Source organism: Neovison vison, chromosome 8, assembly GCF_020171115.1.
Source record: "Neovison vison isolate M4711 chromosome 8, ASM_NN_V1, whole genome shotgun sequence".
Classification (NCBI taxonomy): domain Eukaryota; kingdom Metazoa; phylum Chordata; class Mammalia; order Carnivora; family Mustelidae; genus Neogale; species Neogale vison.
In genome coordinates, this window is record NC_058098.1 from 93,799,250 (window position 1) to 93,816,482 (window position 17,233).

General features: G+C 45.7%; 1 protein-coding gene across 5 annotated transcripts in view; it reads right to left on the reverse strand.

Annotated features, from left to right (window-relative positions):
* Positions 1 to 17,233, reverse strand: part of SFXN5 (sideroflexin 5) — a 110,497-nt gene that overhangs the window by 82,718 nt on the left and 10,546 nt on the right. For 3 of the 5 annotated variants that reach the window (XM_044261379.1, XM_044261374.1, XM_044261376.1), the window contains exons 2-3: positions 14,785 to 14,853; positions 3,435 to 3,512 (exon numbers count right to left, since the gene is read on the reverse strand). In XM_044261379.1, coding sequence (XP_044117314.1) covers positions 3,435 to 3,512; positions 14,785 to 14,853 — 147 coding nt within the window. Of the gene's footprint in view, positions 1 to 3,434; positions 3,513 to 14,784; positions 14,854 to 15,223; positions 15,472 to 16,355; positions 16,430 to 17,233 lie in introns of those variants that run through there. The other 2 variants (XM_044261375.1, XM_044261377.1) reach the window with 2 other exon arrangements.

A 17,233-nucleotide genomic window follows, 5' to 3' on the forward strand; every position in this document is an offset into this window, starting at 1 on the left:
CATCGAGCCAGGCAATGGTGTGTGTCGCGTTGGCAGCCCAGAGCCCCGGCATGGGCTTTGCACCTAAAAGTACTAGAAGAAGGCAAGGGCAGTGCCTCACAGAGTTACCAAAAGAATGGAAGAGGAGACAACAGCAGAGGACGGACAGCAACGTGTTTCTGAATGGAGAATCAGTAGAGTGTTAGTAACTGATCCAGTAGAGAGGAAGAAGCCATCCCCTAAACACCCACAGACTCCATCCTGAAGGAGCCAGTCCATTGGCCTCCAAACACCAGCAAAGCTCAGGACTTGGAGGGACCAGGCACCGTAGGAAAGAAAGGCTAGTCGTAAGGCTAAACACAGGAGATTGGTTAAAAGTCTCTTCTCAAACCAATAGATCCCAAGGCCTTCACCATAGGTGAAGGTGACTCTCACCCAGATGCTAGAGGCTTATCAGCCTCCTGGAGAAACTGAACCCAGTGATCCCAGACTTGGGAACACCAGCACAGTGGAGGACAGGAGTGAGATTCAAAGCAGGAAATTACTGAAAGTCTGCAAAGCGAATACTGGGACTTCAGCCTCCCCCACTCCTTGGCTTCTGGAATGCAGAGAGATGAGATGGCTACTGTATTCACAAAACAGGAAAAGAATTCTATCAAGAAGAATTTTAAAAATAAACAATCTAAGAGCTCTTGGAAATTAAAATTGTACTAGCTGAAGTTAAAATTTCAACCAACATGTTGAAAATAAACTCAAGGAAATTTCCTGCAAAGCCACACAGAAGGACAAAGTGATGGAAGAGAAGAGAAAAAGATATAAGATAATTTAAGTGTCAATCTAAAATGTTGACTATTTGATTAATAGGAGTTCCAGAATAAGAAGAAATTATCAAAGAAACAGTATAAGAAAATTTGCTAGAGCTGAGAGAGTAGGAGTCTTCAGATTGAAAAGGGTCACCAGGAGTCCAAAATAGTGAATTTTAAGAGATGTCATTGTGGAATTTCAGAAATAAATTTAATAGAAAGCATACTAAACATTTCCAAAGAGGGAAAACAGGTTACTTGAAAAGAATCAGAAATGAAATGCATCAGGTTTCCAAAAGCTATTCTGACAGTGAAAAGACAATAGAGCAATATCTTCAAAATTCTGAAAGAAAATATCTGTCAACCTAGAATTTTCTTCTCAGCCAAACTGTCAATTAAGACTGAGTGTAGAGGCGCCTGGATAACTCAGTCAGTTGGGGTCTGGTTCTTGATTTTTGGTCAGGTCATGGGATCAAGCCCTGCATTAGGCTCTGTGCTGGGCGTGGAACCTGCTTAAGATTCTCTCTCCCTCCCCAACTCTCTCTCTCAAAAGGAAAAAGAAAAAGTCTGAGAGCAGAAGTACAACTTTCGGGGCAACTGCATGGCTCAGTGGATTAAGCCTCTGCCTTTGGCTCAGGTCATGATCTCAGGGTCCTGGGATCGAGCCCCACATCAGGCTCTCTGCTCAATGGAGAGCCTGCTTCCCCCTCTCTCTGCCTGCAGCTCTGCCTACTTGTGATTTCTCTCTCTGTCAAATAAGTAAATAAAATCTTCAAAGGAAAAAAAAAAGAAAGAAACACAACTTTCAGACATAAAAGGGCTCATAATTTTCTTCCCATTTATTCTTTTTATAGGAAGCCACTGAAAGAGCTATCCACCACCCATTTTCCACCAAAATGAAAGTGTACACCAACAGAAAGCCCTGGAGCTGGAGGAGATGGACACCAGAAAGGAAAATTTCACGGAGGGGGGAAATAGAACTGAAGGACAGGAGTCTTCAGATTGAAAGGAGGTACTAAAAATATCAAAAGGCTGCTAAATGATGTAGTAAGAGGTAGAGATAGTATAAAGAAAACCATGCCAATGTGAAAAACTAAGGCAATCATTACCTCCAGGTAAAACATAAAGTTGAACAAGAGAGAAAACAAACAAACAAACAAAAACCGCCGTAAATGCTATTTATATCATGGTAATAATGTGAATAGTGAATATCCATAAACCCCCAAATCCATAATAACTATTTTAGGAGAGTGATGAGGATGAGGGAGAGATGTGCTTTTGTGGTTTTTGTTGTTTTCTTTTGTTTCATTTAGATTTTACTTATTTATTTGACAGAGAGAAACAGCGAGAAAGTGAAGAGAAGCAGGGGGAGTGGGAGAGGGAGAAGCAGGCTTCCCGCCAAGCAGGGAGCCCAATGAGGGGCTCAATCCCAGGACGTTGGGATCATGAGCTGAGCCGAAGGCAGACACTTAACGACTGAGCCACCCAGGCACCCCGAGATGTGTGTTTTTTAATGGGGGTAAATAACAAGATAGCTGAATCAGGTGAATACAAAATGACTAATTGAAAAATAGGACTATGGATAAACATATTACTTTGACATAGATTTCTATCTGAAGAAATAACTAAAAGTATTTATCTCTGGAGAAAAGGAATGGGAATTAAGGAAAGATGGGGGCAGCATACTATTTCTCCTTCAGGTATTTTAGTACTATTGGACTTTTTTAACTATGCATACATATTATTTTGGTTTTGAGGTGGTTTTTTTTTTTTTTAAGATTTTGTTTATTTATTTGAGAGACAGAAAGCGAACAAGCAAGAGAGCACAAGCAAGGGGAGCATTAGAGGGAGAGGGAGAAGCAGGCTCCCGGTTGAGCAGGAGCCAACTAGGTGCTCAATCCTAGGTCCCTGGGATCATGACCTGAGCCAAAGGCAGACGCTTAATCAACTGGGCCACCCAGGCACCCCTGTGTACATATTACTTTGGGGAAAAAAAAGTCTGAAGTTAATTTTTTTGAAAGATCTTGAAGTTTACAAACAGAAAGAAAAACTTTAGCATATTAACCATCAGTCTCTATAATCATTGAAGAAGTCCTACAATGCATCCCTCTACCTTTCCTCCAAACTGAACACAACCTGTAACCGTTCACTTAGCTCTAGTTCAGGTTCCTACCTGATATACATTTTTTAAAAATTAATTTACTGTTCTAGCCTAATCTCCACGATTCTCCTGTGTCTTTCCTATTCTCAACCTGAACTTTTGTGTAGTAGTACACTAGTAACTGTTTAAAAGTCAGTTCTTTGGAGAATAAAGTCCTGATTGGTAGTATTTGCTCATTTCCATAGTATAAATACTCCCACATGGCTGATTTCGAGCTACCACTGTGACATCACTAAATGTGGAACAGGGAAGAGATATACACTCAGCTCCAGGAAACTACTGCCTTTGGGCCTGTCTTGCCTTATCGGCTTCCATGCTTCCCACAAGACCCAGGGTATGGGAAAGACCTGAGTGTCTCCTCCAGAAAGCCAGAAATCTACATGGCTATGTCGTAGTAGTAGAAGTGGATAATGAAGGAAAGAGAATGGTTCTGGCTGCAGGGAAGGGAATGTGACTTGGCGACCTTCCTTCTCCACTTCCAGAAGAATCACCTGTTCATTGGTGACGCCTGGGCGCAGGGTCCCATGCTTGTAGTCCTCCAGCAGCTGCACAGCCTCTCTGAGACGTCTCTGCAGGGGAAAGAAAAAAGACACTGAGGTGCACAAATCCAAGGCTCCTACAACTCTTTCCCTTGCAAACAATAAAGAAGGATACAACTTAAGTATCCTTCCATAGGAAAATGGCTAAATGACAGTGATCTGAAAATACTATAGAACATTACTGGGCAGTTTAAAAAGTGAAGATCTGTATGTGATTCCATCTCTAACTTTTTTTTTTTTTTTTTTTTTTGGAGCAAGAAAGTAAATTGCAGAGCCGTATGATGCCATTCATTATACCAAACAAACAAAGCCCACACACAGAGAGAAACCAATATTTTCTATGAGAATATTTATGTGTGCAAATGCATCAAAAAAGCTCTGGAAGGAGATCCGCGAAATTAGTGACAGGAGTTACCTTAGGGTAGGAGGAAAGGATCCAGATTTGGCAAGGGGTATCAGGAGGAAATTTAATCTTAATTATAATATTGAAAGTTTTTATAAAGATAACATATTTATGTAATACTCATACAATTTCTTTGCAACATTTTAAAAACACTAGCAGAGATTTACATACTAAAGTGCATATGGGCTACAGTAACTGATGGAGAGAGAGAGGGAAAAAAAGAAGATAGAATTGTATCATCTGTAAAATGTTGAAAGCTAAAGAGACAGCAACAGTGATAGAAGGCAGCCTTTGTCCACCAAAATATTTGTATAAGAATATTCATAGCAGCACTATTCAGGGGCACCTGGGTGGCTCAGTCCTTAAGCGTCTGCCTTCAGCTCAGATCATGATCCCAGGGTCCTGGAATCGAGTCCCACATACGGCTCCCTGTTCTGCAGAGAACCTGCTTCTCTCTCTCTCCCTCTGCCGCTCCCCCTGCTCGTGCTCCCTCTCTCTCTGTCTCAAACAAATAAGTAAAATCTTAAAAAAAAAAAAAAAAGAATATTCATAGCAGCACTATTCAAATAGTCCCAAAGTGCAAACAATCCAAATGTCAGTACTAGACTAGACAGGTAAATTATAGTACATGCACACAATGAAATATTATGCAACAATTTAAAAAGCAAACTAAAAACACATGTTATAACATGGATGAATCTCACAGACATACTGTGGCAAAATGTATTTTCCAAAAAGAGACACTCTACTATCTGCCAAGCCCCATTCTCTTCTAGAACCTTCCCACATCCCCCTCAAGAGGTAGAGTCCATGTGTCCATGTGTCCATGTGTCCTCCTGATGATCCTGGGCAGGACTTCATGACTGCCTCAACAAACAGAGTATGGCTGAAGTGAGATTATGTGACCTCTTAGGCTATGTCACAAAAATGCCTTGCATTTCCCCCTTGTTCTCTTGGGATGGTCGCTCTTTGGGAACTCAGCCATCATACTGTAAGGAGGCCTGAGCAGCATATGGAGAGACCCACCTGGATGGGAACCGAGGCGCTGCCCATGGCTAGAGCCGAGCTATCAGCTGACAGTCTGTACCAACCTGCCTGCCATGCAAGGGAGCCATCTTGAAATGGACTTTCCTGCTCCCCATCAAACCGCCCTGGTGGACGACGCATGGAACAGTGATGAACTGTCCCCTATGAGCCCTGCCCAAACTGAAGACTGTGAGCAAAACAACTGAGTCGTGTTTTAAGCCACTACATTTTGAGGTGATTTGTTATATCGCAATGAAAGGCTGATACACTTAACGAAGTCAGATGCCAAAGAGTATGTATAAAGTTCAAGAACAGGCAAAGCTGATCTAACTAACCGTGTGGAGGTCATGATAGTGTTACTTTTGTGGGGGGAGGGGAGGGCGAGGCAGGGCCCTGACTTGGAAAGGGCATAAGGGAGCCCTTTGAGGTCATGGAAATGTTCGATGTCTTCATCTGAGTGGTGGTTACATGGGTATAAACATAAGTCAAAATGGAGTAAGCCATAAACTTGGGATTTGTGCATTTTACCATATGTATGCTCTACCTCAAAAAATTAACAAGAAACAGTCAACAGCCATAGAAGGCAGCCTATGTCAAGGTTGGCTGAGGGATCCAGACATCAGGGTTGCCCATTGTGGGCAAAGAAACCCAGTGAAGTTGCCCTGTTCCCCCCTCATTTTCTTTCTTTTTTTTTTTTTTTGTTGTTCCCCTTTGGATAGAAGGGCAAGGTTAGCTGAGGATGGAAATGCAAAGAGACCTCTGCAGAAGCCCCCGGGTCTGAAGGCAGGATGCCACCCCAGGAAGGGCAACCATGGGGCAGGCAGGGTGTTTGCTGAGACATCGGGCAGGGCAGTCCCATAGGACAGGAAAGGAAGAGCCACCTGCTATAATGGAGCGGACAGACTGACTGCCGGCCCAGACGTGCCAGCCGGCCCACCTGACCCATCAGGACTGCCTCAGAAGCATCTGCGGCTGACAAAGGTCTAATATGGGACATCAGGGAAACTTCTTGCTTAGGAGCAGCCTGATGGGTGGGGTTGGGGCAGGGGGATGTACTGCCTTTCCCTCTCAAAGGTATGCATATCAATTCCAAAATTCCGTAGTCTCTTCACAGAATCTACTTCCAACATGGAGACAGCTTGGTGGGATTTTTTTGGCAGGGGTGGGGAGGGGAGGGGCAATTAACCCATGCTATTTAGAGAGAATGTCAGAAAACAATAGAGAAGCACAAAAGATCCTTTTAAATCCCTCATCAATACACCACTGAGATAACCACTGCAGAAATGAGAAGGGTTGAAAAAGAGTGAAGGGGATTTTTCTTCTGCATTTAATGTGTTTGTTTTTCAACAACATGGGATCATGTTGATGGTTTTACCTTGCTTCAGGTCACAGGGCTACAACATGAGAAGTTTAGTCTTCCCACTCAGAGTTTAGTCAGACCCTTGCTGTGTGCATTGCCCTCCCGCCGGCACCCCCAGAAAGCGTGATGCGGCGAGCTCCCCACCCCAAGCCTGCTTCCTCCCACACTGTGGCCTCTGCCACGGGACAATGACTGCTCTACTTTCCAGCACTGAATGGTGAATGGCCCCGTGTTCTCATTATTTTCCCACTCCAGGGATTCTCCCGAGTTCCTATAACAACCTGGCCAGGCTCCATTTCATTTGACACAGTCATCAAAAGGAGGCCTCCTGCCACAGGAATAAGTTCCAGAGAGCCCCGATCTTGGCACGAGTTGAGGGAGAACTAAATCCAAAGTTCCTGAAGAACAAGTCTGGGAAAGTAGGACTGGAGGAAGCTAGAACATGCTTTTTTTCTTGCCTGGGCCTTACTAAGCCTCAGCCAGGCCCCTCTGTCAGCGGCTGAGGGGCTAGGGCTCCAGGCCGCTCTGTGGGACAGCCAAACCCCAGGACACTTGCTTTAAGAGGTCCCTGAGGCCTGAACTCTTCTGGGGGCTGGGCCCTTCACTACAGAGAACTGGGGTCATTACCAGGGAGTCCTGAGGGGTGGGAGGAGGGTCTCCCTGCTTTAAACCCTCCCCCACCCCCTGCATTGTGAGGCTTGACAGAGGAGCCCTGGGCACTTGAGAGGTGGGGATAGCTGGAGGTCCCTGGCAGGTGAACTTTGCAGGAAGTCTTTTCAACCAGAAACAGACAGCCAGGCCCCGGATGCAAAGGCAGCAAGGAGCAGATGAAAGGCTGCAGGCCCTTCTCTAGAGCCATGGGCCAGGGGGAGGGTCAGCCCTGGTTGCTTCCCAGACTCCCTCATTGGCTTGCCTGCCTCTAGCTCACCTGCCAAAAAGTGTCACCTTGAGGTTATCTCCTGTATTTTATTGGGGCATGATTTCCAGAAGGTTCTTCTGGAAACACTGGCACCTGGGAGGTCTGCTCCAGGGCAGACAAATCAAAGAGAGGAGGAACCTGGCCTTGAGGGGTCCTGCCCTAAGCCTTGAGGGGCAGAAGAAGGAAGTAAAGGGGCAGGCATGGAGTGTTAGAGTGGTGGCCAGAGAGGGCAAGAGATTGTGCCTGGGACAGTGGGACCCAGGAAGGAAAGGACACACAAAGGAAAGCTGGGAAGAAAGTCAGCAAAAAGTCCCTTAATGGTGATGCTCGTTTGACCATCCCAGAATTACAAGAGACCATTCCGTATTCACAAAGGATGTGGATAAGAATACCCCTTTGCATGTATCTATCATAGAACCATCTAGGCTACCCCCTCGCTGAAATAACTGGGGCCAGAAAAGGAAGGGCATTTCCACGCCCAGGGTCATAGGGTAGGTGGGAGGCAACTTAGAAATACCCTCCATCCCAGTTCTGGGTCATTTCCACAAAATATCAGCATGGAAGACCGGCCAGTCCTCATAAGAGTAACTGAAAGGGTTGTCTCCCAATGATTTCAAAGCAATGCCTACATCCCCCAAAGCTGAGGCCTATGGGGGCAGGGCACCTCAGGTAAGAAAAGGAAGGGTCTTCTTTACTCTTATTCAAAGTCAGGCCCGATCTGACACAGAAACTGGAGCATTCAAACTTTAGGCAAAGTGGGGAATTTGGGAGTCCCCAGAGCTTGCAGAACTTAAAAAAAAGGAGAGAGAGAAGGAAAAGCAGCATCAGGGGTGAGGAGAATGAATTGGCAATGGAGTGTGAGTGAGAGAACAAAGCAGGGATGGCTGATGGGAGGCAGGGGGAGGGGAGGGCAGCAGCTTAGGTCACTTCAGGCCTTGATTGATCAGTATCTGATTGTTCTCACCTGGGTCAGTCTTGCACCTGCCCAAGGCAGGGCCCTTCACTCTCACCCTCTCACCTTGCCCGCAATGACTGCTTGAGCTATTTTTATTGTGGCCCCAAGTCCTGGGAATTGGGGCTAGAAGATAATGATTTAAATGCAGACAGAGTCCCAGGCCCTTCTCTTGTCTTCCCTCAGCCTTCTTAAGCCCCCTTCTTGTTCCCTCTTTACAGTCCTGGGACTGCAGGATTAATGTCTATGCTGAGATTGGTTCTTGGCTCCCTGAAGCCCCAGGCCACTGGAGGCCCCAAGGCCCCAAGAGGGAACCAGGGATACATGAGGAGAGGCTCTGTCTTCCCTAGGAAACTTCTGGTCACCTTCAGGGGGCCCATGCGAGGCAGACAGAATTCTGTCCAGCTAGCCCAAGAACTTTAGAAACATTCAGCCTTCCAGCCTAGATAGCCTACTCTTGAGAATTTATTCTAGAAAATAAATGTAGCAGAAGTGAAAAATGATATGTCCAATGCTGTTTCTTGGAAAAGCCAAAGCTAGGGAACCACCCATACGTTAGATCTAAGCATTGAACAGGGATGGTTTTTTAGACTTTAAAACTTGATTTTTAGAAAGTATAAAGGGAACCCATGGGTGGCACAGTCAGTTAAGCATCCAACTCTTGGTTTCGGCTCAGGTCATGATCTCAAGGTCCTAAGATAGAGCTCTACACCGGGCTCCTCACTCACAGGGAGTCTGCTTGGAGACTCTCTCTCCCTCTCCCTCTGTCCCTCCCACTCATGCTCTCTCTCTGTAAAATAAATAAATAAATATTTTTTAAAAAACAAAAGAGAATACATTAAAGTAAATTTAAAACTATAAAGACTTAGAAATGATTGAAAAAAGCAAATAAAAAGTGTTCAGTGTAATAGTATGCCAAAAATGCATGCAGATAGGCTAGAACTTGAAGTGTATAAAGGTATTGATATTTGAGTACTTTTTATTAAAAATTCCATGAACGATTTTAAAATTAGAATATCAGGTGCTTATAGAGGGCACAGCTTGCATGGAGCACTGGGTGTGGTGAAAAAATAATGAATACTGTTTTTCTGAAAATAAATAAATTGGGAAAAAAAAAAAGAATATCAGGTGCTATCTAGAAGGTATTCAAATAGACCTCTTCAAAGGGATTGAGTACACTTATCATGATGAGCACTGAATAATGTATAGCCTTGTTGAATCGCTATATTGTATACTGACTATATTGAAATTTTTTGAAAGTGTAGAGAAACATTGTAATTAAAAAAGTATTTGGTTGAGTGGCACCTGGATGTCCAAGTGCTTAAGCATCTGACTCTTGATCTCAGCTCAGGTCTTGATCTCAGGGTCGTGAGTTCAAGCCCCATGTTGAGCTCCATGCCCAGCATGGAGTCTACTTAAAAAGAATTACAATGAAAAAGTAAAAGACAAAAATAAATACAACATCATCACTCATTACTACTGAGACTATACACTGATACAATCTTGATACAGGTGGGTATAATCTATAGGGCAATTTGGCATTACACATCAAATGTCTTAAAAGCTTTTCATTCAGAAATTCCACTTCCAGGAATTTATCCAAAGAAAATAAAGAGAAATAAGGGGAGATTTATGTCCATGGATATTTACTGCAGTACTATTTATAACAGCAAAAGATATAAACCACCCAAGTGGGTCACAATAGAGAAAATTATAAAAAGTACATTATAGAATAATCATATGATGGATTACTATGTAGTTATTAAATATATTTTGAAATAATATTTAATAACAACAAAAAATACTCATGATATGCTACATGGAAAAAAGCATATATATCATGTATACATATATGTTATGTAAACATAAACATATATATCATGATTCTCTCTGTATATATCCTACATAAGGAGATACAGATATATATAGATATACCTATATATAGATATATACATACATACACACACATATTATATAAATCATTCTAATTTTGTACATATGCATACATCAAATGATCAATGGCAACTATTTCTGGCAGGTGGGATTATGGGTTATTTTTATTTTCTTCTTCAGGCTTTCATTTATTCCAGTATTTAGGGATTACTACCAGAATCATATCACATCAGAAGGTACCCAATGTCAGTTTTTTCATGGCTAGTGATGCTAAGTTTGGCCACCTGGTTAAAGTGGGGTCCTGCAAGCTCTTCACTATAAAGGTAAATTTTCCCCTTTGCTAACTAATCTTCAGGGTGAAACTTATTTGAGAGCATACGCATATCCCTATCCCATTGCCCTACAACTCCTTACTCTGTGCAGGCATCCCTAACGGTCCTGGCCAGGGGCAGTTAGTTCACTGAGGGTTATACAAGGCTATTTTCTTCTACATTTGTCAGCTGACCTTCTTCAGTGAAGGTGAGCTTCCCTCTCCCATAGCAGTACTAGTATTACTATGGATTCATGGATTTCTCCTCCTCCTTTCTGTTACTCTTACTATTGACTCGCAGATGTGTTAGTATTACTATTATGATTATTTAGTGTGTTATAACCATTGCTTGTATTCTTCTTAATGTTCAGACTCTCCCAGATGTGACTGTTGGGTTTCCCTTCCAGCCAGATCATTCTTGGAGCTCCCTCCTACTTTCTGTAGCTGCTCTCCTCGTCCCAGATGTGGATCTGGCTACCTCTCCAAGAAGTTCCAGTTTCTTTTTGTAGGTTGTGGCATTTAGAAACCAAGATCTGAGAACTAAGTGTGTTCACTGTCACCAGAGGTCATTGCTTCCTGGCCCTTTCAATGAAGAGAGTAAGGAAACCAGGAAATATAAATACCAGTGTGTACGTGTGTGTGCGTGTGTGTGTGTGTGTGTGTGTGAGAGAGAGAGAGAGAGAGAGAGAGAGTCATGAGTTCATATCCATACCTCTGATTCAGTAAAACATCACATAGTTCTTTGTCCTTTCCCCTACTCCAGATCTGTAGCCCCCTACCTCCACGGTGAGAAACCTGGTTCCCAACATCAATATAATTACTTATCTATTCTATCCTGTAATACAACCCAGATAGTTTCCGATTATAACACCAGTACTCCTACGGAATCTATATTATTAACACCAATATTTCAGTCAGTTTTTTCTGCCCTTCAAGGATGATATAATCTGTCAACCATTCATTCCCTTAAATAATTATTGAATTCAGAATAGCAAATTCCTTTCATCTTCAGTCGATAATTAAAAGTAACTTCAATGTCAGCTGGTACACCTTTGCCCTCAGAGATCTAGATCGAATTCCATGACGTGGGTACAAAGCCAACACTGGGCTTCTGCCTACTCCTGGTGGTTTGCTTCCTCTGGTCTGAGCCTGCACACACCGCACCCCGACAGGAGACTCACAGCCCCTCAAGATCGGCCCCTCAAATAGTCTACTTTTGCAGAGATTTCAAGAACCAGGCAGACTTTACTGGCAACTTCCCAGGAATGATGGCGGAGGGAGCAACAGTACAACATGTCAACTTTCACAACTCAGTAGGCATGACCAGTCTCAAGACAGCCCCAGCCACTGGCCTCTCAGCTCATCCCAGATGCTTGCTCTCCTTCCCACTATTTCTCCCTCTTCCTTCTCTCTCCTCTTGGCAGGATCAGAAAAGCACCATTCTTCCTCTCTGTCAAGCAGACCAACTTTCGCCCCTGAAGCCTTGCTCAAGACGTCCTTATGACAAAGACAGCCTTCTTCCTGAGAGAAATTACAGTGAATGAAATTGCCTCTGCCTCATTACACATGAGGGTTGGAATCTTTTTAAAGCTTGGTCAGTTATAAATGACAAACAAATTGCTGCAAAATTCTCTCAAGATGAGCCTATCCATCGACTCAGCGAATGCCTCTCAGAACCAGGTCACCAGATGGCTCAAGCGGCCCAGAATCTTTCTACCTCAAGAACTACCAGCTTCCAGAACCACCTCCTCATGTCCCCATAAACCTATCCCTGTCGCAGGCAGACAGGCCTGTCCAGATCTCTTTCAGTGGGGTGCCCACCACCTCACTCTCCCTCCCAGAAACCCAGCCAAGGACCCTGAGAGAAACAGTTCTCTGTAGATATGAATCATGTCCGGTGGATGGAGCCGGGAAAAAGGGGAGCCTGGCCCTCCCGGCAGCATCACAGTTTGTGGGGGAGAGCCTGGGGTAATGGGCTCTCCACTCTACTTCCAATTTCTCATCCCTTCCCTGCCAATGGCCTTGCTAAGTAACCTGCCTGGACTAGACCCAGTGAGTCGTGGCCCTTCCAGAGATTTCAGGGCTTAGATGATGATCTTCTATGAGCAAAATCTTTCCAAAAGGCGGGCATGTGGTGCTGAAAACAGTCCCCAACCAGGGGAGGGCACATGTGAAGTGTGAAAAATATTCCAAAGTTTCTGTTGTATCGGTGATTTTCTAGGCAGTAAATCGTTAAGTTGTTTTGCCATGTCAATTGCTGATAGGGGATGCAGACCAAAAGTGGTTTAGAGATGTATAAGAATATTGGGGCCATTCAAAATGCAAGAAAGATGTGGTACAAGAAGAATAGGAAATGAAACGGTCTGGGAGTGAGAAGAGGGTGGACAGGGGAGTGGGGGATGGAGGCCCACCGGGACCGCTAGGTCGCCCCTTTGTAGCTACCCATCCATCCTCAAAGCCGCTGTCTGCTTGTGGTAATCTGGGGAGCCCTGAAGGGCCTCCTGACCTTCTGTCTCCCTCCACCATTTCTCAACATGCCTCAAAACCACCCTCTGCACCTATCCTTGGAGTTAAGCATTAGCCCCTGTCGTCTTCTTCAACAAGCGGGTGGCATTTTTGTTGGGACAATGTTACAATTGTATATAGTTTTGCACCATTGCACATAACCTAGGCTAGGGAAGTAGTTTCTCTAGTGTGCTACTTTTCCAAATTCTCATACAGTCACATTGATTACTCCTGAGGAGAAACCCAACGGAGCCCAGGGTACAGCAGCCTTGCCCTTCAGAGCTGGTAGGCCCAGAGGGGCAGGTAAAGTTAGCCAGTGAAACACCTGAGCCCATTGTCCTCCCTGAGGAAGGAAAGGTGTGTAGGAAACCACACACCAGGGTAATTCCCTCATTTCGCATTACTGGGAGACTCTCCCAGGGCCCCTGGGGATTATTCTCGGTCCAGGTGCCCAGAAGGCCTTGCCTTCTTTCCATCATGGCTTTGACCTTGAAGACAGATCCAGTCTGGGACTGGGGCAAGCTAACCACAGAGATGTGCAGAGAAGCACCACCCCTCCCCCGACCCCCTTCCCACACCCGGCAAGTCAACTCAAAGGCTCTGGATGGGGGTGGGGGGGACCCAGCACAGGAGCTCAGGCCCTCTGCTCACTGGGTAATCTTGGGAGTGTTACCCAAACAGGGTGCAAACTGGTTAAGAATAAGGGGTCTGGAGACAAGCTTACCTATGTCAAACCCTGGCTCCACCACCGGCCAGCACCATGGGCCTGAGACCTAACTTCTGTCTGTTTGCACATCTGTAAAACAGAACTTAGAACCATTCTACTTTGTAGCGTTGCTTTGTGTCAAGCTGATGAGCCGAAGCATGTAAGATGCTTGCAACACGGCCCTGCTCACAGAAGGGCACTCGTAACAACCTGAGGCTTCATAAGCGTGTGCATTGCTCCGCACACTTGAAGGGTATCAAGACACACTTCTTACGATGGCCAAGATAAATTTGGCACTAAATTTAAATTGGACGATACCACACGTTGGTGAGGATGTGGAGACCTGGAACACTGCGGATGGGAATGTTAAATGGAGAGCCACTCGGAACAACGGTCTGACAAGTTCCTATGAAGTTAAACATACGTTCGCCACAGTTACCACATGAGCTAATGAGCCATTCCTCATTATTTCCTCATGAAAAATGAAAACTTACGTCCACATGAAGAATGTTCACGGTGCTTTATTTCTCATAGCCTCAGACCAGAAGCAGCCCAGCTGTCCATTGGCAAGTGGACGAAAAAACAAATTCTAGAACATCCTTTAAATGGACTATGACCCAGCAGTAAGAAGTTACCAAGCCCCGACACACGCCACAACGTGGATGAATCTCGAAATGATTATGCCAAGGAAAGAAGCCAGACGCTCAAGGCCACGTACCATAGGATGACAACTCTAGGACATTTAAACCAGGACAACAGCAGGGGCAGAGAACAGGTGAGTGGTAGCCAGAGGCCGGCAGCAGCAGGGGAGCAAGTGTCTGAGCAAACACTAAGGGTGACGGATGGAAGCGTTCTAGGGGTTTGTGGTGGGGTGAGAGGGGGACATGACTGCCTATGTTTGTCAGAAGGCCGAACGGCACATGTACCGAAAGTAAACTCTACCTCAGGAAATCCAACCTTACCTGCCAGAGGAGGGGATTGGGCAGGGAGAGGATACTTTCTCGTTCCACTTAAACACACCCGTACCATTCAAACTTTGGTCGTGAGTGTGTCCTTCAGGTCCTGGGTAATAACTTCACTAGAGTTTGAGGTCGGAATGGTGCTAGATATCCACGTTGCTGTGAGGTGCAAATGGGATTAGATCGTGTGTATAAGGCCCACACAGAGGTGACCCACAGATCTTCGAAAGGGATGGGGGCCTCTGTGGAGAGTGATGCCCCTGACTTACCTCAGTGACAAAGAGTGTTCGAGGATCGATGATGTCCAAGAAGTGCCTGAAGCGGCCGTAGAAGGACGTCTGGAGAAGGGGGTGGGGGGAGAGGAGAGGAAATCAGCTGCTGTAGACCATCCTCCAGCACCCATGGACCACACCCCACAGCGTACCCTCATCCATGGGATCCCACTGCCCCCAGGACTCCCCATGTGATAAATGCCAATGAGGACTCACTTCTCGGTCACCCGACGCCAGCTTTCCAAGGTCTGATGTCTTTTTTTTTTTTTTTTATTTGTATACATGTGCATATTTTTTTTCCCAATTTATTTATTTTCAGAAAAACAGTATTCATTATTTTTTCACCACACCCAGTGCTCCATGCAAGCTGTGCCCTCTATAATACCCATCACCTGGTACCCCAACCTCCCACCCCCCCCCCTGCCACTTCAAACACCTCAGATTGTTTTTCAGAGTCCATAGTCTCTCAAGGTCTGATGTCTTTTTAAAGTCAGCTCATAAAGACCATTAAGGTACTCGGTGACTGTCCTGGGGCCTTTCCAGAGTACCTCCTGTTTTCCTCCCTCTTCCCCCAGTTCCCTGAGATCCTCTCCAAGCCTCCCACAGTTCCCCAGCACCAGTGAGCACACAGATTGGAGAGGCCTCTCCCACGCTTCCCTGTGCACCACAGGCCTCCCTGCCTTGCTTTGGACCTCTCAAGCAGGGGGAGGGTCCCTCCCCAAGGTCCAGCTCAGGCTCCGCCCCCAGAAAAGCTCCTCACAGGCAAAGCTCAAGGATGACCAGACCCAGCTCACAGACTTCAAGCCCTCCTTTCCCCCTAGCCCTGGAGCAGCTGTGAGGCTCAGGATGGAGGCCTACTTGTCCTGGCCTCGCCCCAAAGCCGGAGCCCCAGAAAAGGAGCGCTTTGTGCAAAGCAGGCCACAGGCATTAGCCCACAATAAAAGGAAACCGAGCAATGAAAAACATTGCTACTGGGCCCTCTGCCCTAGGGAAAAAGCTGAGCTCAAGGGGGTGAGAAGATGCCAAGCTGGAGGACAAAGGGGAAGCTGCAAACACTGGAGGTTCATGCCTCACTTCACTCGGGCTCTGCCCCAAATCCTCCCTAGAGCCCCACAGCTCTCCCAGTACCCTCCTCTGTATGGGGAAGGAAGCAGAAGCCTCCACACTCCCTCCCTCCCCTTGCTCATTAGGACACCAGACCCTAAGGCCACCTTCTGCTTTCTCTTCCCAGTAAGGACCCATTCCCTGAAAGTCCCCTGTGCATACGAGGCCCCATGCTGCCTCCACTCTCTGTTCGCTCTGACACCCCCCTGCACCCTCTCCACCCCCTCCTGCCACCCTCTTGAGGTATTGCCATTCACAAACCAGATCAAGCTTCAGTACTATTCCTTAACTCAAACAGTTGCTTCTCTAACCTCTCGTAATTCAAAGGGCCTAAACCATTACCCCACTTATACACAATGCTCACACCGCCATCCTGGCAAAATTTCCCCTCTAAGTATTTAGCCTAAGGAAACAACCAGAGATGTTCGGAGGTGTGGTTAGAAGTACAGGCCGATGATGCTCACCTCTGCGTTGTTTGCGAAGGTGAATTGTTCCACAAACAATGGTCCGCTCATATGACTCAACACCATGTAGCTATCTAAATTATATTTTCAGACATTTATGATAGGAAAAAAAATACTCATGATTTCATGAAATGCATACAAACAGGATAATGCCAACTTTCAAAAAAACAAGGAGATAAATAGAGCTAGATGGACAGTGAGTGGATAGCAAAGACACACAATGACATCCAGGCCCTGGTCTACCAGATCCAGCCGGGGGGGCCTTACAGAAGTGGCTGATTCCAGGGCTGGGGAAGGGAAGCGACAAGCTGGAACCGGCTCATCCTGTTGGGCCAGAATGTGATGAAGCTGCCAGCCCACAAAATGGTGGGGACATGCTCAAAGGACCAAACGGGGGGCAGATGGACATCATGTGCCTCTGGATATGACACACTGAGAAATTCACGGTGTCACTCAAAGGGGATTCTGGAGGGACTGAAGCTAATCAGGAATAGACATGGGGCAAACCCAAGTTGAGGAGCATTCCATAAAATGACCAGCCTGTTCATCGAGTGTGTCACTGTCATCAAGACAAAAACAGGAATGGGTCCGCATGAACGGAAGCCAAAGAAACAAAACAACTACAAGTAATCTGCAATTCTGGACTGTGTCAAAGAAAGATGCTCTCAAGGACGTTACTGAGACAACTGACAAACTTGGAATAGGGATCACAGATTAATAAAAGTAGTCGAGGGTGCCTGGGTGGCTCAGTGGGTTAAGCCTCTGCCTTCAGCTCAGGTCATGATCTCAGGGTCCTGGGATCGAGTCCTGCATCTCTGCTGAGCAGAGAGCCTGCTTCCCCCTCTCTCTCTGCCTGCCTCTCTGCCTACTTGTGATTT